Source organism: Pinus tabuliformis, chromosome 3_1, assembly GCF_031772625.1.
Source record: "Pinus tabuliformis cultivar Carrire ecotype Pingquan chromosome 3_1, CPIR1, whole genome shotgun sequence".
Lineage (NCBI taxonomy): Eukaryota > Viridiplantae > Streptophyta > Pinopsida > Pinales > Pinaceae > Pinus > Pinus tabuliformis.
Window position 1 is genome coordinate 568,183,025 of NC_142301.1, and position 24,659 is coordinate 568,207,683.

The 24,659-nt window shown below is 33.9% G+C and overlaps 1 protein-coding gene across 1 annotated transcript; it reads right to left on the bottom strand.

The window, feature by feature from the left end:
- Positions 1-22,078: 22,078 nt before the first annotated feature.
- LOC149188259 (putative LRR receptor-like serine/threonine-protein kinase At5g48740) lies at positions 22,079-24,000 on the bottom strand. The gene is made up of 6 exons (XM_089409908.1): positions 23,981-24,000; positions 23,414-23,529; positions 23,252-23,311; positions 22,968-23,157; positions 22,706-22,838; positions 22,079-22,594 (listed from the first exon to the last, which is right to left on the bottom strand). Exons 1-6 carry the CDS (start codon positions 23,998-24,000, stop codon positions 22,280-22,282), a joined length of 834 nt encoding a protein of 277 aa, XP_089266034.1. The 3' UTR covers positions 22,079-22,279.
- Positions 24,001-24,659: the final 659 nt, after the last annotated feature.

Here is a 24,659-nt window from a genome sequence, read left to right on the forward strand (position 1 = left end):
TTTTGGGCCAAGACTCAGACCACTGCCCAGAACTCCATGAAACTTTCAGAAATGAAAAGTAACATTGAAATAATGGTACAAACTCAAATACTTGAATAAATACTTGACTGGACCCCTACTATCCATGACAAGAATTTTGTTAAACATGTCGCAAATATGCATTCTACGGGTCCTAACAATAGATCTGAACATAGGGTTCTCATACTTATCTGAAAATCACTAATAAGCATTGATGCCTCATCACATTAGCTGCATTAACATATATTAGGTCATATATTCATTTTACATTCATTTACAAATCAAAAAATGATGAGAGCCATACATCATCATTGTCATAAAACATGCTCATAAACAACATATAACCAATAGAAATAATAAAAATACATAAACCATAAATGCCTCATATGAACCAATAAATTTGCTCATAAAATACCAAGGAAATGAACTCTTATTAATGAATGCAAAAGCCAACCTGGTATGAGACTACCACGTTCCACCTGACCATAGATTGGCTGAGCCAAGTCTCTCTTCAACCAATCAGCCTCGTGTCATATTCCAAGCATGAATGTGGGACTTATAACCAAAATCAACCGGGGATTTTTGAGGTTACACCACCTAACCCTCAACAATAGAACTAGCCTTTACTGCAATCCCCACAGGATCACTAGGCCACAAAGAATAAACGTATAATACCAGGCTTTATCACAATCCTCACTAGATCACTAGACTAAAACCAAGCATGGATGCCACCATATCTCTCCACCTAGACCGTAAGGAATTTTTCTATCCCAACCTCTCGGTTTTACGGTGTATCCTACCATTACCAATCAAAGGATTCCTAGGCCTATGGGGTATCCACCCCCTGGGCTTTACCGTGTATAACATCACGAGATTCCTAGGCCCAATCAATGGTATTCACCACTGAGATTTATCATGTACCTCGCCATTATTGGTCAAGGTATTCCTAGGCTCATTCAAGGCGTTCACATTCAGGATTTACTATGTATCCCATCCCGGGATTCCTAGGCCTTGTGAATAATCCTGGGACCACCCCACTCAGCTTCGAGTCCATTTGATAATCCAATTCAACCACATACAAAAGAACCCACCACACCATGGCTATCTGGAATTGGAAAGGCAAGGATTAGGAACATTGTCCACCTGTCAAAACCCATACCCATGATAGCAAGAGAACCGAGAACACACATACCTAACCATGCATGCCAAAACTAGCAAGGAAATCACACACACAAATTGATACCTGCAAATAATCATGTTGTAGCTGCTCAATCCTATTCTTGCTTGCTTAATATTTGCTTCCTCTTGCCTTCTTTTATTTTATTAAACCAATACTGAAGTGCTCCAAGAAAACTCTAAGTGTCCAAGAGTATGAGAGAGAGAGCTCCAAAACTGAACTGAAAAAAGGTACTAACTGATCCTCATAAGCATTTTTATCAATGAGGCTCTATTTTCTTCATTTTCCATTATTTTCTTTCATTTTCCTCCTCACATGCAACCTGTGACCTTTCACCTTCCTTTTCTCCTACTTTCCTTTATTTTCATAAATAAAATGTCAATTAATGTGATTTTTCCTTTTGCAAAGCCTTTTCCATTATCTTTTCCAATTTCCTTTTCCATAATAAACCAAACGAACACCCACTCTAGGATGTCTTTCCCAACATTCAACTTGGAATAAGTGTAAGTGTGTTTATTATTTTTCCTTTATTAACTTGTATTACATGGAATTTTCATGAGGGTTGTTACATCTAAATTTACAGTTATTATTTATATTTTATATATACTTTAAATTTTGTGTGTGTGTGTTGAAAATGCATGTCAATGGGGACACCCTAACAGTAAGATGCAAGCTAGTCAATTCAGAACAAGGAATCGATGACCAGGTGGCTGAAGTTGGTGTTAAAGCAACTAGTAAAATCTTGTATCACAAAAAAGAAAGAAATTTGGATCCTACAGCAAAAGCTAGGCCCTCCAAGGTTTTTCAATTTTCATGTGGTTTTATGTATTGCAAATATGCACTCTCTTTGGGAAAATTTTGTAGAGTATATGGGAGATTCCAATGTTAAATTGTAATTCAAAAATCATGTAGAGGAAAGAAAATTTTGTTGTGGATATACTGGAATATCAAAGCATTGAAATCACTGAAGAATGTAAGTGGTTCTAGCCATGTAACCATATATTTTAATACATTTTAATACAAATTTTACCCGTCTATTTAAAAAATGAATTATATGTTTTGAAATATGATGGTACCCATTAGAACTCATTTATGCAGCTTTTTTCCACAATTTTTATAAGTAGAACATGTCTCTACTTACAATATAACAAATTGAATGAAAATATATTTATTACATTTCAATTGAGTTGAAATTATATATATATATATATATATATATATATATATATATATATATATTATGGTTAGTACATCTTCTCTATACTAAAATCCAAAGCACCTCCAACATACATTTTACAAAAATAAAAATATTACAGTTAAAATGTGTTTTGTTAATTTATATTTTTAAAATTTTCTTACTTAATATTTAAATTGTTTATATATATATATATAATATTTTATGGTTACACATATTAATGTTTCTAATTTAAATTTATTTTAATATGTATATTATAATTTTTTTTTAAATTTTATTGGTAATTTTATTAATTTTTTTTAAATTAATTTATTGTTTTTGAAAAACAAATTCATCATATCTTCATCTCAAATGAACCTAGTACACCAAAATACAATTACTCCATTTTTGATATCACATTTCAATGACGGATTCTTCCTTTTTCCTTTTCTTTTGTGAACTTTTTTAAACCTTTTCTTTTGTTTCAAAATTTATTAATAAAAACAAATTTATATATATATACTTTTCAATTGAATGGACTTTATGTTTTATTATTGTTATTTTTTTTATACAACACTTCATTTTAATGTCATAACAACATTTTACATATATAAAGTGTGAACCTCGGGACATGATAAATATAATGTTTAGAAGTGATTTTTTTCCAAGAAACCATATCGAATATTTTCTTGGAGCCAAATATAATGTTCTTGTGTATAATGTGCTTGTGTTCTGTGAGGTTTTTTATTGGAGAGTGTTTGGATTTCTAAGTGGTAAAAAAAATTATATAGGCGTTTGAGGCTAAATATTGCATGCAATTATCTATGAATGAATTTTAATTTTTATTTAATTGTGTAAATAAATAATAATAAAATCATAAAATGTGGGCATTTTTTGGTTTTTATTTAGTTGTATAAATAAAAAATAATCAAATCATAAAAGCTAAAATTGTAATGTGAGCATTTTTTGATATTAAATATAAAGATAATTATTTATGATTAATAATAAAGTTAATTAATGTAATAAAAATTAATAATAATAATTAATTAATTAAATTGATTAATAATTAATTAAAATTGATTTCTAATATAGTTAATCAATAACGAATAATTGAAATTTTGATTTAATGTAATAATGTAAATACAAATTTAAAATCTAATTTATAATATTACATTATTATTATTATTATTAAAATAAATATGAAATAATGTATTAATTAGTTTTTAAATTAATGTAAAAATAATGTAATTATTAGTTTTATAAAAATAAGATTTTTAAATGAATTTAATAAAAATGTAATAATTAGATTTTAAATAATAATGCAATAATGTAAATTAAAAATGGCAATAATATAGTTTATTAATAATGATTAATAATAAGTTTGATTAATAATGATTGATAATAAAATTAATATAATAATAATAATGATGATGTAATTAATGTAATAATAATTAAATTAATGTAATTAATCTAGATTATTAATAATGAAGATAAACTTGAAAATTAAATTTTTGTTAGTAACGTAGTTAATACTGGGGATCAAGACTTGCTATGTTTCCACCCATCATCATGATTAAATTTATTAGGTTTTTTTTTCTATCTCTAAAGCTTCTATGATTTTCCTTTTAGCATAATGATCAACAAACGCAATGACTTTGGCATTTTCCACGCATATGTGGCATTTGGTTACTATTGAGTGCTCAACTAATGCATATTTCTTAGATATATCATGGTTGATATCACAACAATGCTCCTTAAGCATAGTATGGATTGAGTGACTAGTTTCTCCGATGTAAACCTTTCCACATCGACAAGGGATTGAATAAAAGCCTTTGTTTCTTTTAGGATCAACTTGGTCTTTAAAATGGTCCATCATTTTTTGTAAAGAGTTAGGAGGAGAGAAGCAAACCCTAATTTGATTTTTGTTGAGGATTTTGGCTATCTTGTCAATAGTTCCTTTTATATATGGAAGTTTGATATTTACTAAGAAGTCTTTTTTATTTCTATTTTTACTATTATTATTTAGTGAGTTTTTGATAGTATTCCTAACTATATTTTCATTGTACCCATGCCTTTTGAATTCCTAGTTGATATGTTCAATTTTGTTATTTAAGTGATCATTGTCACAAATTCTCTTAGCTCTAATGGAAAGGGTGTTTATTACACTTATTTTTTGTGAGGGGTGATGGTGAGAGTCCTCTTGAATATATTTATCTGTGTGGGTTTTCTTACAATAAACCTTATCAGCTAACTTTTTGACTTCCATTTGGACAGAAGGATGTCAAGGAATGATAATTCTCCATTTTCTTCCAATTCCATGGTGAATTTAATATTGTTCATTTGGTTATTCATATGATCCAAGAATTATTTAAGTCTTTCTCTGCCATGAGGCCAAATGAAATGACTCTCATCCACAAATATTTTCCAGTGTATAGGCACAAGAGAAAAAGAGTTGATGATTTTTTTCTTCAAAAGATTCCTTGAAAATATTTTCAATCATAGGGGAGAGCGAATATCCCATATAAATTCTATCAGTTTGTTCATAAATTTCCCCTTTGTAACTGAAATAAGTGAACTTCAAGCATATCCTCACAAGGTTAGTAAATTCATTAGCATTTAGTTTTCTAATGACTTATCTAGCCTCTTCTACCAAAACATTATTATATAATTGTATTACATCAAAGCTTACAAGAGTGGTATATTTAAATTAATTATGAAGTGAGTAGAATCTTTGATGAAGGATTGGTTTTTTCCAACATGGAACTTGAGTTTTTCTATTAGAAATCTAGCTAACCCATACGAAGGAGACCCCATCGTATTGACAATAGGCCAAAGAGGATAACCTTCTTTGTGAAATTTTGGTAGACCATATATGTGATGTAAGATAGGGTTCGTTGGAACAATTTTCTTTTTTATGCTATTATTTAAAGATGTGTTTTGTATGGCTTTTGAAATATCTCTTATCACCTTGTTGCTTGGATCCATGGAAATTCTTCTATCGTTGCCTTCAGTGGTAAGATGTTCCATTATTTTCTTAATGGTATTCGTTAATGTTTGTGATCAAAGTTGAATTTCCTTTATCTTCCCTTTAATATCACAATCTCTTTATGATATTAAATTAATAAATAAAAATATGATATTAAATTGTCAGGCCAGGCAATAACTCTCCAAGGGCAGAAAACTGATTGGTGTGTTTATTTCATAGGTATGTTATTGTTTTATACATTAGGAGTGATTGTTCAGTTCATCTTCCGATGACTGTTCACATTCCTGATTTATTTATGTTACAAATTCCCCAATCATGAGGATTAGGTGTCAACATTCCCCACCTTAATCTGAAGGGATGTTGGTGAGTCCAAGCATCATTCTGAATCGTTCAAGCTTTTCCTTTCCAAGTGCTTTGGTGAAGATGTCTACAACTTGCTCATTTGTAGAACAATGACGGAGATGGATTGTTTTGGCCTCAACATCATGTCGAATAAGATGATATTTAGTATTGATATGCTTTGTTCGATCATGGAACTTTGGATTCTTGGCCAACTTTATTGCAGAGGCGTTATCAATCATGAGTGGAGTTGATTGTACTTGTTTTACCTGCAAATCTTCAAGAATTTTCCTGAGCCACACAATTTCTTTCGTTGCTTCAGCTCCTGCCACGTATTCTGCTTCAGTTGTGGAATCTGCAGGAACTGATTGTTTGCGTGATCTCCAGGAGACAGCTCCTGATCCAAGACTCATAGCATATCCTGAAGTAGATACCCCAGTTTCTTTGTCTCCATCGAAGTCTGAATCGGAGTATCCAATCAAGCTGAAGTCGTCCACCTGTGTATACTTGATTCCAAGGTCTTGAGTTCCCTTCAAGTACCTTAGAACTCTTTTTGCAGCAGACCAATGTCCCTCACAATGCTTTTGCATGAACCTGGAGAGGATTCCAACAGTAAATGAAATGTCTAGTCTGGTAGTAGTGAGGTAGATGAGACTTCCTACAAGCTGTTTATACTTTGTCGCATCTTCAAATTCATTTCCTTCAATAGATGTGAGCTTTAAGTTTTTTTCCATTAGAGTAGAGAGAGGATTGCACTCTGTCATGCAAAATCTGTTTAACAAATCTCCAATGTATTTCATTTGAGAAAGAAATATGGATTTTGGATGTTGGGTTACTTCAATGCCAAGATAGTAATGAACATAGCCCAAATCAGTGATTTCAAAACTTTTCCCTAATTCCTTCTTTATGGATGCAATGTAGCTTTCATTGTTCCCTGTCATTAAAAGATCATCTACATATACCACAAGATACACAACTGTTTTGCCAACTTTCTTGACAAATAAAGTTGCATCATCAAGATCAAAATGATTGAAGTTGAGTTTCAGAAGATGCTCAGTTAGTTTTTCATACCAGGCTCGTGGTGCTTGTTTGAGGCCATACAAGGACTTCACAAGTTTGCATACTTTATGTTCATGTCCTTTCACAGCAAATCCTTCAGGCTGGGACATAAAAACATTTTCTTTTAGATCTCCATTCAAGAATGCAGTTTTTACATCCATTTGATGGACTTTCCAACCGTTCTGAGCAGCTAGTGCAAAGAGTGTCCGGATGGTGGCCCATTTTGCTGTGGGGGCAAAAGTTTCCTCATAATTGACCCCTTCCTTCTGTGCAAAGCCTTTTGCCACAAGCCTAGCTTTGTGCTTATCAAGTGAGCCATCAGCTTTGTACTTGTTCTTGTAGACCCACTTGCAGCCAATTGGTTTGGTTCCAAATGGAGGATCAACCAGCTTCCAAGTGCCATTCTTTATGAGGGCATCATACTCCTTTTTCATCGCTTCTTTCCATTCATCATGAAAAGCAGCTTCTTTGAAGGAAGTTGGTTCAAAATCTATAGACAAGTTCAATTCACAATCATAAGTAACATCCATATCAACAGGTGAATTAGAGTCATCTACATCACCTCCATTTTGTCGGTTTGAATTTCTAGTTCCTGTTTTTCCAATTTCACCAGGATGAACACTTTCAAGTGTCTTTGTCAGCCACTTTGGGGGACCTTTCTGAGATGTTCCAGGCTACTCTGTTGATTGAGTTGGGACTGAATCAAGATTGAGTCTCCCAATTCTATCAATTACATCACTTAAAGCATCATCTGTTGTTGGAGTTTCATGCAGAGGAGATTGTTCTTCAGAAGAAGATTCCACATGTTGTTCTAGTATAGGAATCCCCCCTTCAAGATGTGGAATCTGATTATCAAATTCTTGAAATGATTTCGTTTTTGCGAATCTATCCAAGCGATCAAGTTGCCGCTCAACAACATTGTCAGATTTGGATGATTCAAGAAAAATGACATCTCTAGATACAACAAACTTTTTATTTACTTCATTATAGAGGCGGTATGCTTTAGAGGTGTTTGAATACCCGAGGAAGATACACTTATGACTTCTAGCACCAAGTTTGTTTCTATGTACCTTTGGTATCAAAGCATAACAGGTGGAACCAAAGATCCTGAGATGTTTTACCGAAGGAACATGTCCATACCACAATTCATAAGGAGTCTTGTTTCTTATAGCATTAGATGGAAATCTATTCTTTATATATGCAGCACATAGAACAGCATCAGCCCAAAACATTATCTTTACATTTTTGAAGAAAAGCATGGATCGTACCATATTCAAAATTGTTCTATTCATTCTTTCTTCTACACCATTCTGTTAGGGATTATAAGGTACAGTTGTTTGATGTTTGATCCCATGTTGGCGAAGATAGTTTTCAAATTCATTTGATGTATATTCTTTTCCATTATCAGTGCAAATAGACCCAATATGAGATTGTGCATCATTTTCAATCCATTTATGAAAATTCTTGAATGTTTGAAAAGCATCAGATTTGTTCTTCAATAAATAAACCCAACACATTCTGGTGTAATCATCAATAAATGTCATGATATATTTATTTCCATTTGCAGCAGGAACAGGCATTGGACCACATAAATCAGAATGAATGAGTTCAAGCTTCCTATGTGCTCTTGAATGTGAATCATGAAAAGACTGTTTGCTATGCTTTCCTAGAATGCAAGCATCACATTGCTTATGTTTCCTAGGAATTGTAGGCAAACCAGCAACACCATTTTTCTTCAATAAGCGGAGACTGTCATAGTTTAAATGTCCAAATCTAGCATGCCATAATAAACTTGATGGAAGTGTACCTTCTTCATGATGAGAAATATATGAGAAATGTTGTGCATGAGCAGAGGTTCCTTGCAGTTTGAGAAGTCTTTCTTCTTTTATTCCCCTCATGACAAGTGAGTGGTCAGATGCTTTTCTTACCTCAAGCTTGCCATCAAACATATGAATGGAGTGACCTTGCTGGCGGATGTGGACCAACGACAGCAAGTTTCTCTTGAGCTGTGGGAGATATAGAACATGATCCAGAAGAAAGTCTGGAAGACCAGGCAGTTTAAGCCTGATTGTGCCAAGCCCTGATGGCTTGATTTTTGACTGATCTGCAAAATATATTGCTCCATCAACATTGTCAGTGAAATATTCAAAAAAATCTTTCCTATGAGTCATATGACAGGTTGATCCTGAATCAAGCAACCAATCATTTTTCGAAGAAGCAAGTGAAGCATTAAACAAATCTTCATTTACTCCAATGTTACATTGTGCCTCAATATAGTGATCGGATTCAGGTGCTTTACCTTTGTCTGTATCATCATTTTTACCTTTCTGCTGGTTTCTTTTCTGCTCAATTTTGTCCCATGGTAGCTTGCATGTAGAAGCATCATGTGATCCATTTCGTTTGCAGCGAATGCAATGCAAATCTGCTTTTTCTCCTTGAGAATGTCTGCCCCCCCTGCCTCTGAAGTATCTTCCTCTTCCTCTTCGTCCAACTCTTCCTCTTGTAGAATCTTGAGCAGGATGCTTTTCTTTATGAGCAAGGCAAACAGTCTCTTCAGAAGATTCAGGGACTGTCTTCTTTCCAAAGGCTTTCTCTCTTTCAGCAAACTTTTTCACAAGAGAGTCAAAGGTTATATCTTTAAGATTTCCATTTGCTTGTAAAGACTCAAGATAATTGGAGTAAGTAGGATAGAGTGCCTTGAGAAAAGCAATAAGAGGGATATCCAGCTCAACCTTAGTGGATTTGATATCATGCATTATGGATTTTACTTCAGATGCAAGAGCAAGAGGATCATTATTTTTCAGTTCAAGAGTGAAGAGTTTAATCATGAGCTGAACAACTTCAAGTGCAGAATGTGAGTCATAGAGTTCTTTGAGCTTTTGTAAAGCTTCAAAGGCAGTTGAATATGATGAAATATGGCGACTTACTTCTTCATTTACAGATGCTGCGATTAATGCATATGTTTTGTTGTTCTTGTTATCCCAAATGACGAGCTTTTTGTCTGATGTAGGCTATACTGGGTCATTGTCTCCTTCTCCGACACACACTCCCTTCCACAACTCATTGAAGATGAGGGTGTGTTTTATCATCCGGGATCATTCAGGATAGTTCTCCTTGCCAGTGGGAACTATTCCTACCATAGAGATGATTGAATGCATTCTATAAAAAAAACTTTTGCTGATAGAAAAGAATACTTCTGCCAGTGTACTCAAAAAAACATTCTCAAAGGATTTCAAATCCACAATGTGACTTATATAAATCCATCATTGTATAAATTCACCTCACATAAACCTCATATAAGTTTTATATAAGTTCATCATATAAATCTCATAAAACTTTGCCTTATAAATCTTTAAAAAACTCCACCTTATAAATCTTATATATCTCATATGAATCCACCATATGAATCTCATATAAACTTCATATAAGTTTTATATAAATCCATATAAATCCACTATTATATATGCATATGGCATACGTCTCCTTTTAAAAACTCAATTACCACGTAAGATGGTAATTTCAAATATAATGAAAACCACAAAAAAAGGATCATCCGACTTATATTCAGCTCGTACGATGAAGATGAATAAATAACCAACTCTCACCATAAATTCTGAATCTCTGAAATGCTCAGAAATGTGATCAGTTAATAGATGATTGCATCGATTCTTCAATGTCCACGGATTACTGCTTAGTTTACCTTTCACGTGATTACAAATTCAATCTTGGAATTTATATAAAGCAACGTTTATATAAAGCAGCGTTTTAACACAGCATTTCTGGAATTTATATAAAGCAGCGTTTAACAGCCATTCTGGAATTTATATAAAGGAGCGTTTAACACAGCGTGACAGCGTATAGCCAAAAAACATTCAACTTATATATACCAGTGTTCTTCAGAAAGGAGCAGCATTCCAGAGTGCATTCAAATCAGGAGCAGCATATTCAATATAGGGTTACCATTCAACTCAGGAGCAGCATTCAAATCAGGAGCAACTTTCATACATTCCTTTGGCATGTAGATAGACTCATTCCAATGCGTGCTCGCTTATGCCTGCCTCCAACGCCTACGATTGTCAAATCCTCTAACGCCTCTCACAACGTCCAGAATGTATTTCAGAGGATGAGCGGCACAGCTTACAGTGAATATGAAAAAAAATGCTCAGAGAAGAGGGCGCAGGAAATGTCAGGCACCAGTGTTCAGGTGACAGTGTGGAGCAGGCTACCATATTTATGAACAGGCAGCATTTTTGAATGGAAAGCAGAGGAGCAGAGGAGCAGAATAGGGAGTTACAACAGCTAAAAAAAGGGTTGGCTCTGATACCATGTCAGGCCAGGCAGTAACTCTCCAAGGGCAGAAAAACTGATTGGTGTGTTTATTTCATAGGTATGTTATTGTTTTATACATTAGAAGTGATTGTTCAGTTCATCTTCCGATGACTGTTCACATTCCTGATTTACTTATGTTACAAATTCCCCAATCATGAGGATATATTTTTATGAAAATAAAAATAAATATAAAATATATTTTTTTAGGAAAATAAAAATACTACAAATAAGATTTGATTTTCAAAATTTCATTACTCAATATAAAAATTGTATTTTATACATTTTTTTATTTGTAATAATTTTTCTCTCATTTAAAAAATTCAAAAAGAAAATTGTTTTATTAAATTAAACATTTAGGAATAACTCATTGTTTTTAGTTATACCATCATAAATCCATCTTAACTTCATATCTATCAAGTTTCAATAGGGATCAAATATCTCAAGATGCTAACCTCTTTTTTAGTGCAAAAATTGAGGAAAGGTTTGCACCTCTAGATATTTGATTCTTTAGTTTCTTGGTAGATTTTGAGTTAAGATGGACCTATGTTTGTTTTGATCAAAACACTAATAAAATGTTTTCACTATAATAATTTTTCTATTTTCATTTGTTTTATATAATGAAGATGTCAAGCCACATATATGTAGTTAACATTGAAATATTTTATTTATTATTTACATTATGTTAATACCCCCTCATATAGAAATAGAAAACATATATCCATAGGATTCTCTCTCTCTCTCTCTCTCTCTCTCTCTCTCTCTCTCTCTCTCTATATATATATATATATATAGAGAGAGAGAGAGAGAGAGAGAGAGAGAGGGGGGGGGGGGGGAGGGGGGGTTCACTTTTGTTATTAATATTTTTTGAAATGTTCCCCGAATGGGGTGTCTTCGAGATAAAAGGGGCTCGTGGGCTGTCGTCATCCCACTTGGCCTAAGGACTAGGGGATGTGGCAACATATCCCTGTGATAGTTTTTATAACACTATGCTAGAGCATGTTGCCCATCATTCTAATTAACATGCAGTCGACCCTCACTAGCATTCCAATTGCTTTAATTGCCATGTAGTGGATTGCTAGTGTCATCCAGTGGAGGCATCATTTATCCATGTCCTTAAGGCTTATTTTTTGGTTTATTTTTAGCTATATTGTGCTTGGTGGGGACGACAAATTGATTTGGGAAATAGTCAGGACCTGTAACACTACCAACATCTTGCCTTTGTCTAGTTCTTCATTGCTCTAGCCTAAGAAACGACATTCTCCTCAGTTGTCATTATGCTATAACCCAGAAGGATTTCAACATCAAGTTCAATTGCAACTCACTACATATGTTATCTTTCCTCCCCACTATAATTTTCTTTATTTTCTCAATTTCTCACCCTTCTGTATGTTTTTATTGTTCCAATCCATTCCTATTATTGGAATTTTATGTTCTCTATATCCCTATCCACATATCAGTAAGCAATCCCCAAGAATTATTTCGACCACCACCTCCTAGCCTTTCGTTCTCCCCTAGATTTTTTCTCCTACTTAATCCTCTAATATTCCTTTCACCTACATAATTTCACTTTTGCTGCAACCCCATTATGCATTTGGGTGCCACTAATGAGTTCTCTCCAATCCCTTCGTAGTTGTCAATTGGAACTCCCTTACAATCAATCTCCTTGCCATAAGAGGGCACAGTTAGGAGTTCCTCGTGACAATCATTCTCCCGATGATGTCCCCTCTTCATGTGTTTTTGCAATGTGGTGTCTCTTTCATGCTAGTTGATACTTCTTCTCCCTATCTCTGGTGTGAGCATCTTTTCACTTTTCTACTCCTTTTTACATGCCTTGCCAATGAGCTTAGGTGCATAGGGGAGTGGTTTATTATCAAGAGGGCCCATGGGGGTAGCACACATTTGCATCACCACTTGGAGGAAGCAACCACCCATTACCAAGACCTCACTCTAGGGCACATCCAAAAAGAATTCCCCCATGCCAACGGAGAAGGTTCTTCTCTTCGACTTCATCTCTTGGACATGGAGGTTCTAAGAGAGTTGGTAGATTGTGATCCCAATACAGGTCACTCTTCAGGAAGGTTTATTGAGTACATGTAGATAGTTGACCTCTATTGACATATGAAGTTCCAATGAGGTGTAGTTCTCTTGGATCAACAAGAGCATTGGAGAGACATTCTTCACTCTCTTGAGAAACTACACTAGCATATGAAGGATGTGGACCGATGGATGGAGTGCATAAATTATCATCTCAATATTACTCCCTCAACATGGGGCACAATTGGAGACAACAAAGATCCCATCTAGGTCGTTGCAATGAACATAGACCCATCTACTTGGATTGTATATCATGGTCTCACAATATTGGTCTTTTGTTCCTTTTGTTTAGTGTTGGCCTGCGATTCCCACTACTCTCTTTTGTATGATTTTGGACCACTCCACTCACTTATCTTTTACCTCTCCATGGAGAGTTCATTTTTGGCTTTGGTTGGGTCTCCCCTATGAGAGACCAACCTAAGACTTCTAATATTTTTATGTAATTCATAATTTTGAAGGTAATACAATTCATTACACAAAAATAAATATTACTTATCTATCTATATATGTATGTATGTATCTATAATTATTTTTGTCATTAATATGTTTTTAAATGTTACGTATAAAATTCATATTAAATATTGAAAGAATTACAAATCTCCATCACATCTTGAATGAAATAATAAAAATCTCTCTCTCTCTCTCTCTCTCTCTCTCTCTCTCTCTCTCTATATATATATATATATATATATATAATGTTTTACTCATATTTCATTTATAACCCACATTAAATTTTTTTATTAACATTTTTATGATGATGATGATGATAGTGGTTACCTTCCACTGAGACTAAATTGGTCTATCGGACCTATAATATTTTTAATTTTTAATTGTCTGGCTCCTCGTCTTTCTTGCGAGATTGGTGTTGTAGCTCTCTTTTTCTTCTCTACGGTCTTCCAACTTCCTTTATCTTTCATCCCCTTCACCTCTTTTGGTTCTTGAGACAATGGTGTCTTAGCTTCGCGATCAATTGTGTTCGTCCTTTTGAAGATAGTCGGAGAAGAAGTTTGGTCTAGGAGATCTGCTTTGTTGTTAAATGAGGATTTATTTTGCACGATATTCGAATCCTCATAACTGTTGATACTTGAGGGGTTGTCGAGTGCACTTTTTTGTTGTTGGGCAAGGTTTTCTCCATGCTTGTCTTGAGAGTTGTTTCTGTCTTGCCCAATTTCTTGTGATTCAGAGTTTTCTCTAGAGTATTCTTCTTTAATGACAGTGTAGTGTTCTTTTTGTGCTCCTTCCCACCAAGTAGATCTGTGGTGGATTTTTTTACCAGGATTTTTCTGGGAGGCTTTTGGGCAATTTTTGGCTAGATGGCCTGTCTCAAAGCAGGATCGACATCGGAAGAGGACACTTTCATAATCGATTTTTTGGTTGCACACATAATCTTTACTTTTTAGGTTTATTTCCGCTACGAATCTGGCACTGAAGTCCATTTCCACACAAATGCGTGCGTAGGTGGTTCTGGCATATTCCTCTGTTTTTGGACACCTGTAGTAAAATTTCTCAATTGCATTTCCAATGGCTTTTAGCGAGGAGAGATTCTAGAGATGCAAGGGTAGGCTTGGCAATCTCACCCAAACTGGTGCTGAGGTTATCACTGCTGTTGAGGGATCGAATGATGGGTTCCATGGCTTCATGAATAGGCCTAATTTTTCCCAAAACCAAGGGCCGGAATCCAGAATACATTGTCTGCTTTCAGGATTTTCAAAATCTACTATAAAGAATATATTATATATCAACTCCATATTAAAAATGAAATAAATTACACATCTCCCTTACACTGAAAAGTAAAAAATTTTAAAAAATTAAAATATATATAATTAATGTGAATATTGAAATTTTTATTTATAATTAATACTAAAATATATTTTTGTTTTAAATATTATATATCAACTAAATATAAAATAAATTACACAAATGTATATCAATAATATTATTTTTAGATATTATATGTAAAGTCCTTATTAAGCCGTGAAAGAATTATAGATTTTTTTATACTAAAAAATTATTAGTATTATTATTTTTATTTTAAATTTCTTTATTTCTTATTATAAAATTGATAAAAAAACAATATTTTATTTAAAAAAATATTAATTTTTTGTTATTAATTTTTAAATATTTTTATATGTAATGTTACTAAAACCACATCTATATTACATTAGAGTGTAATGTCCATACTATTAAATTGTAAAGCATTTTTTACATAATAAATATAAAATTACCTGCTAACATCTCCATCCTGCTCACTATAAAATACCTCTAAAATCAATAACTTTACGGAAACAAATTTGTATGTAAATTAAAAAAAAAAAAATTACATACCATCAAAAATTCATAATGGATGTACTCCATAAAAGAAAACTTGTCACTTCTATAAATTACATCTTCACGAAAAGTCTCTGAAGATAGCATACTTTTAAAACCGTACTTAAGGGATTAAGGACGGCAAAACTTTCACGAAAAATCTCTGAACATAGCATAGGGTCGTTGACTCTTAAAACCATACTTCAGGGATTAAGAACAGAAAAAGTTTGAGGTTTTCACTTTTATAAATTACATGGGGTTGTTTTTAGTGTGATTTTTTGGAATTTTGGTATTAAAATTTGGCAGAAAAATTTGTGGTCAAATTTTGATTTGTGTTATTACACTGTAAAGCATTCTCCTTTGAAATTAAGTGCCCTCTTGTCTTACCTGTCTTACTATGATCCATACAATTAAAATGTTTACCATAGTTAATCAAAAATATCATTATAACTTAAATAATAACAGTTAGAAACTTAATCTTTTTCTTGATTGAGAAAAAGTAGATGGCCATGGCTTGCCCTGCAGAATATCGTCATCCTCGAAGCGCAGAAATCCTCCTTTGGCTGTTTCGTCCCTGTTTAGCAAGTTTTGTGCTTATCCCCGCTAGAGAGGGTTGTCTGCTTGTCCTTGCCAATGTCTAGGAAATGCATCACTCACCTTCTTAAGGTTGTGCCTTTTGAGTGTGTTTCCTTCTGTTCCCTTTTACCATAACACATTTGATTAGAATTTTTCTTTGTTTGGCTATTCTGGTTATTTGCTGATATGATTATTATTATCCATGCTTTCTGGACAGACATTTGGTGGGCTTTGTGCTTTTTCTTTGCCTCACAATGTCACTTCCTAGTGTGGCGGATCTGCCTGTTCCCAATAAGGCCAATCTTTACAAACTGGGCATCTACAGCTGAGATGGTAGTTAGCATGAATGATAGTTCAATAACCCTATTGCCACAGAAGAAATATCAGCTGTGAAATCCCATTTCCGAGGTGTAACCAAGTCGTCAGGGTCCAAGATGAATTCTCCCTAGTTCTAATTTGTTATTAAAATGAGTTCCTTAACAAGTTAAGAACTCCTTTGTGACTATGGTTGTGAAAAGGAAGAGCATAGACTTGTACAACAAAGGAACCTCACTTCTCGGGCAGCATGGCTAATCTTTACCAGAAATCTTCCTCTGCCAGGGGATTTCAAATCTCAAACAATACTTACATAGCAACAGTCTGCTTTAGCTTCTATTTCTTCAAAATCACCAGGATCTAGGACAAGGAGTCCTCAATCTCTGTTTTTTTCCAATTTACAGTGAAAAAGAGTTGTCTGCAATCGCACTGACTCACCACTCACCTTCTTAAGGTTGTGCATATTTCTAGATTTGCCTTTTGAGTGCATTTCCTTCTGTTCGCTTACTGGATTTATCACTTTTACCATAACACATTTGATTAAATTTTTTCTTTGTTTGGCTATTCTGGTTATTTGTTGATATGATTATTATTATCCATGATTTTTGGACAAACATTTGGTGGGCTTTGTGCTTTTCCTCTGCCTCACAATATACACAACGACCAAGCTTCCTAGTGTTAGTGTGGCAGATCTGCCTGTTCCCAACAAGGCCAATCTTTACAAACTATAGAACAAGATTAGGGCATGGCCCATGTAATTGCCAAATATGGCGGAACTATAGGTAGAATTGACAACGTCTTTGCCTAATTGGGTTGGAAATTGTATTCCAGGAAATTTCTCACAATCCAATCAAACCGAGCATTGCATACTTGCAAGTTATTACTTTCTTACTCTTACATTTTCAGTAGAAAATTGGAGATTGTATTTGGCACTGTCTTTTTAAGTTGATTCAATGTTATTTCAATCTTAGACTTCCAGGATTTTCTAAGAATGCATAGATCTCATAATGGTATTTTTCATGCGTCTATGGGTCTTGTTATCATGCATCATCCAATAGCACATCATACCTTATTACCACAGTCGATCCCATTGCACATCATGTCTCATTGTCCAACTTAATCCCTAGCACATCTTTGCAGAATACAATCTAAATTATTATTGCATATTTTTTTATGATTCAGCGAAGAAAAGTTTTTATTGATAGAAAAGCCAGCACATCAAGAAACAACATGGAATTCCAGACTCCAAACTTCCACAACTATCCTAGTGTTTGAGATTTACACTAAATAAAGAGGGAAATAAAACTCAAAAAATTAGATTGGGAGCGATGTCGTAAGTCGTCAAAAAGTCCTGTAATAAAATCCTCGATTGATGCCCTTAGAAAAGCATTGCCCAAATTGATCTCAACTGTCCAAAACCATAACTGACCACAACGAATTTCCTATTCACTAAGATCCAAAAAAAGTAGTATCGTGTAAATCACAATTTCCCCTTCCACCAGCCTGAAAATACTCTTCTTCTTATCTGGTCTATGTGGTGAAAAGTTAGCCATATAGTGATGGAGGCCTTTCCAGAGGCCTTTCCAACAAGGTTCAACGACACACCTAATATGTGTTAATTGCAGATTATACAAAAAGATGGAACTCATCTCTGTGTTTAAGCAGAAAAAGGGATCTAATATGTGCTAGTCCCCTTATAGGTCCTTTAATAGACTATAATATCAAATTTGATTAGCCTAATACCAGGATTGAACTATGATACTGGAGGTAGTGTCAGATATGACTTATGCACAATGCTAGATAACGACTCCCAAGTTTAAGTACCAATCTTGGTAGTTGAATTGAATCACAATTCAGTGTGCATGTGTTTATGTGTCCTTGCAAATTCACTACTTACAATAGCCAATAGAGTTTGGTATAATTGTTTGCAGAAATACACATACAGTGATATGATATGATCTTAAAATGTATAATTACAGAGTGCATGATCCCTCATCCATTAAAGCTTTGAAGAGTAACATTCATATATGTCTGCATAGGTATTTACAATTCTAAATATCACTTGACTTTGTTCTAGACCTTGACTGCTAACTCACTATGAACTAGAAATCCTAAGCATCATTTAACAGTTATCTTCCTGCACCTCCATTTGGACTGAAGAATTTATATAATAAGGTTGTTAGTTTTCCAGTTTGTTTTTGGTTAATAAAACAACTTCCAATTCTACACCTATCATTGCCATGATGATTGAGTTCCCATTACTTAAAGCCTTTGTTGATTGAGTCCATTGAATGAGCCAAGTTCATGTTAACTTTGGTTGAGTTGATGTAAAATCATGTAGTGGAGTTGATATCAACTAAGGTCTAGTTGTAGAATTACCAAACTCAGTTGAAGTTGGCTTAGGTAGACATACAAGGTTAAACATACATTCTTGTTATTACTTCTAGAACAAAAAGCTACTCAAGAAACACAACAGAAATATATTATATGAACAGAAGAGAAATGCAGAAAAGTCTATTCTCAAATTTATTGTTCACAACCTTACATTCACCATCTTAGAACAACAAAGCAAGAATGTAAATTTCATATAGAAAAGTCTATAATAGAGCAATACAAACTTACAATGGTTCCAGATAATTCTTAGTGCATGTCACTAGAACTCAATCTTTTCTTGTAATATTGGCCTTGAGGGCTTCTTTTCATTAAAATTCATAATTTAAGAGTTGACAAAATTCAAACAGAATTTATGTTTCTCAACTAGTTGATTCCCTTTTATATCTATTCTCATCGCTACCTTGTGAACTCTTGGACTTCCTTCTTGGTAGTTATGACCTTTTGATTTAAATACGATATTTTACACCAAGGATTTGTCTTTATGTGGAGCCATAGGCTACCATGTGCCTTATCATCCAGATAGGCTGACCATACATCATGCTGAGAGGAGATTCCTGTTATGCACTTGAATATCAGTTGCTCAAAGGAAACTTCATAAGATATCAACTATTTGGGAATAGGTTCCGCACCACTTTTGAGTATGCTGAGATATAAATTAATCAAATTTATCTCGTTTGAATGGTTTGCAATGTATTCCTTTAATATCTCCTTGGATATCCTTGAGGTCATTTCAATAGCAGCCCCTTTATCTCTGATAATTGCGTCTAGGTCATTCAAATAATTAGTTATAGGTATGGATTAACTCATGTCTCTAAGTGCAAGTAGTTGCAATTATTTATCGAGGCAATGATATCTTTCTCGAAGGATGCACTTGCGGATATGCAATTTGCTAGAGTTGTATAGTTGCATTGACTCTCCCTTTCAATAATTCGAGGAAGATCATTAGGTGCATCCTTTTCCTCTGCTTGCTATTTCTTTAGTATATTTGATGCTCATTTGGGCTTCATATAATATCACTTTTTTGTCTTTGATGCCAAATAAATGAGAGGAATTGAGTGATGTAACCCTGAAATTTTTGAAGATTACTATACATAAACCTTTGGGCGGTACTTAGTTCATCTTGTAGTTCAAAAATGCAGGCTTTGCAGGCTAGTCATGTTTGTTTTATAATGGGTCACTTCCTTCTCTAATTGATTTATCTTTTGTTTGTAGCCCTTTATTTCCTTGACCATATTTTGATGTTAAATTTAGAAGGAATTTAACGTTCCTTGGAATGGTTTTTGGTTTTTAAAAGTATTAAAAATTAGCAAAAATTCTAAAAGACGGGTTAAAAAGATTCACGTCCCAAACATGGCTCTCCCAATGTGTGATTCTTCCACATCAACACGAACAATGCGACTCCATTTGGATAATGGTGAAGGCCAAGATTGGGATCCGAGGGTTCCTCCACAACAAAAATCTCCGATTGTTACTAACATTTATCCGTGGTAACCATGTATTTTCCGAATGGTCAAAACTCTGCTAAATGATTTTTCCAAATGGTCAAAGCTTTGCTAAATGATTTCACTAGAATCCATTATCACAACAGAAAAATGATTCTTCACGTTTCCCTTGAAGGACCTCACGATAAGGGAATCTCATTCTCTGTGAGATTAAGAACACCAGTAGCGGTTTTTCCACATTGACTACATAAGCAATTGTTTGTGGTCTCTAGAAAAATTGAGTATACTCCAGTTATCACACCATATAATTGTAGAAAGTTGAATATGTACATCAAGCTCTACAAGAAAGTGCTACAACCATATATCTTTAGTAATGTTAATTGCACCCTTGTACTCTACCTCTGCTAATAAAAGAGCAATAGTTGTGTCTATTTTATTCATCAAGGTTTATGCTCTGGATCTGCAATATCTTACTACTAATATGAAATAGCAGATTCTAAAGTCTAATTTAAAGAAGTATCTCTAAAATATATCACAAGTAAAAGTGGAGAAGGTGTAGTAGGGTGCTCCTGAAGTCGTTGCAAGGGCCCTTCTTAAAACATGACACTTCTCCATATGAATAAGGTATAGGTATTTGTTGATGAATCTAATAAGCTAATCCTGACTTATAAGTAATAGTATGGTTATGCCGGTGGGTATATTTTCCCCAAAGGTATTTTCTATTTTTGAAAGACATTTTGTTTACTCATTTTCAACTTCAATGATTCTTTATATGTCACAATGTTTTAGAATTTATGCCTTACAACGTTTTCTTTACAACATCTGGTGCAATTGCTAGTTTAGACTAATTTTTTACTGTATATATGTATTCAGCAGTATTCAACACTCTAAAAAATTCCTAGGGCATTTATAGTGTGAAGGGATTACCCATCAAATTTGTGATTTCAATGAATTCCTACTGGATTTTAGAGAAATTAAACCAGAAAAATCCACCAAAAAATGAACATAGAGTAATATGGTTGACTTATAAACCCAACACTTCTATTGTGCATGGATTACCCATCAAATTCGTGATTTCAATGTATTCCTACTAGATTTTAAAGAAATTAAACCAGAAAAATCCACCAAAAAATGAACATAGAGTAATATGGTTGACTTATAAACCCATGCTTAAGATCCGAGTTAATTTTTATTCTAAATATAATATTTTATTTATTTATTTTTACATATTTTAAAATCAAAATTAATTTTTTAAATATAATTTATGCCTATAACATATATTAATAAATGAAAAACAAACTATAAATGAAAAAACAAAACATAATCTATATTGGTTTCAAAAAAACATACAACCTCTTCATCAAATAAAGAATAAATGAAAAACCAAAACATAAATTTAATTATATAAAATTTATTTTTCTCTTTTATGTTCAATCTAAGAATATATGATAAATATAAAATGTATATTACATTTTATTTTATTTATATTTATATATATATATATATATATATATATATATATATATATATATATATATATATATATATAATTTTGGTCCTTACAGATTTTGTGATCAATTTTAAGTAAAATTATGTATGCTTAAAAATTACTCCAAGCATAAAAAAGATCCTACCAAAACCTAAAAATTTCTTATAATAAGAATTTTAAAAAGAGGGTATAATATAAATTTAAAATATCCCCTCTATAAATTCAAATTCAAAATTCAGCATCCTAAAAAAAATCACTCCCATCTACATAGATGGTAGAGAAATCACAACTTGTGATTTCAACCAATCTACCAAATTCTTACCAAATATAGTAACTAAGCAAAAAAAACCTACATAACTTCTAAGATATACTACGCGATTTTAGAGTCCCTGTAAATTGTGAATACCGACATATCCCAAGTATTGATGTGCAGCGAAACTAGTCAAAGTTGAATTTGGGGGCGGGGCCTTCAAAACCCTGGTCAGGGCCATGAAAACATACATATGAATAAGAAGATAAGAAGAAATAATCGAGTTAAGTTTGATTTCCGCGACACGTGCAAACAATGGAATGCCTAAACTTATCTTCCGACTTGAGGCAAGTTGGAGCTGTTGTCATCCCATTTCATATCATCCACCCGTGAACAGCTAGGGCCGGCCTCAGAATAACTCGTCCTCTCCGATATTGGAAGATCAGATTCAGGTAGAATAGCTCCTCTTAACTCTGCCACTACCTCATTTTCACTGGGCCGTGATGATGGCCTACTCTGAACACATCTAAGTGCTAACTTGGAAACATGAACAACGGATTTCAAGTCGTAGTTTCCAGCCCAGTTCTTGTCTATGATAACCTCTATTTCGTTAAGATTTTCATCCTTCTCTGCATAATGTGTCACCTACAAAAACATTCGTTTATAACCATTGGTAGTCTGATAGAATATACAGTTGAAAAATATAAATTATGTTGATGTTGAAATTTTAGAAGGATAAAAAATCAAATCCATTACCCATTGAACGAGGTCAAGTTCATCTTCAGGTACATTTGCATTTATAGGTGGTCTGCCGCATATGAGCTCTAACAAAACAACTCCGAAACTATATACATCGCTCTTCTCCGTCAACATTTGTGTGCGAAAATACCTGTATAAAAAAATTCCCACAAAATCTTAAGCTGCCCCAGTACACTAGAAGCAAAAATGAAACTGCCTTTAATAATTAATCCAATTCCTCAGTAAAAGTAATGCACAAAGGGTTGTATATATAATTTACGTTGGATCGAGGTATCCTGGTGTTCCTTTCACGAGAGTGGTAACATGAGAAGCATCACCACCAGTTGTCAATCTTGAAAGACCGAAATCAACGATTTTTCCTTTCATATTGTTGTCTACAAGGATCTTGGCAGTCTTGACATCCCTGTGAATTATCTTTGGGGTGCAACCCACATGAAGGTATTCCAGTCCTTGAAACAGAAATAATTGGTCAGATGAGAAATATGGTAATCAATTGATCACAAAAATATATTGTTCATGAAGTTACTTTATGAAAAGTATTACCCTGTGCTGCATCTAAAGCTATTTTGACCCTGGTTTTCCAATTTAGTTCATAAACAGGACCTGCAAAGGAAATCAAGAACCAAAAGCGTTTTCTTTACTTGATCTGTTTACATTCTATATATACCAACTCAATCAGACACGCCTCTAAGCAAATATATTTACCATACAGGCGGTCCCTGAGGGACCCTCCGGACATGTGCTTGTAGATAAGCATAAGCTCTCTCGATTCATTACAATAACCGAGTAAAGACACCAAGTTCTTATTGTTGGGGATTTTTCTGATAAAATCCCAAAAACAAAATGACTAAACACAGAGACAATGCTCTGTTTTGATCTCCAGGATCTTAGCACAGGGAAGCGAGCAGACAGACAGAGTTTTCACACACACCACAAACTTCTATTCATTAATAAAAACTGTTGTTACAAACTATGGTTCTTCCTCTCTCACAGAGGGATTTACAAAAAAAACAAAAGACTCAGACTGTTGTGTCTGCTGTATATTCTATTTGTTGTTGCTGCCTTTCTTTTTCATTCACACACTGCTGCGTTCTATATTTTCACTTCTTCGCACTGCTGTGCATTACAATACAATTTACACTGCTGTGTATTACAATTCTATTACATGGGCGCTGCTGCGTCTCCCCACTTCACATCGCACTGTTGTGCATCTCTATTCATATTCATCACAAAAAAAACATTACATATATATAACAACCAAAAGGAAATTACTTCACGTTTTCACTGGCCATGCTTCCGTAAAAGAAATAATAAAAATTAAATGCTTTTACCAACTATTACTTGAGCCCATACTCCCGCTGAAATAAAATTAAAAACTTCACCAAAACTTACCAACCCACAGTAAATAGCATTTACTGTTTTACTGACATTTACTGGCGGCAAGTAAAAACTTTTACTTCACGTAAAATTTCATTTAATGTTGGCCCATACTTCACCCATTGACTTCATTTAAATCGCATCACAAAATCCCATTTGGTTGGAACACAAAATTGTAGCACACACATATGATGCGATCTGCGATATGCGATCGGATCGCATCGCACCATCGCAATCCCTAGAAAACGCAACACATATCGGAGGGTGACAAAGGTGAGTTGCGATTTGCGATATGCAATAGATCGCATCGCAAATAAAATAAACTTGCAGTTGAAATTATATTTCAACACTCCCCTTTAATTTCAACTGCTGGGTTATCAATCATACCCAGACACTTCCTTAAAGACTCAAAGTTCTTCTGATCCAGTGACTTGGTCAGAATATCCGCAACCTGTTCCTAAGTGCTGCAATGTTGTAAAACAATTTCTCCATTGTTCACCAATTCTCTGATGTAGTGAAACCTTGTATCAATGTGTTTCGTTCGCTTGTGAAACACAGAATTCTTAGACAACGC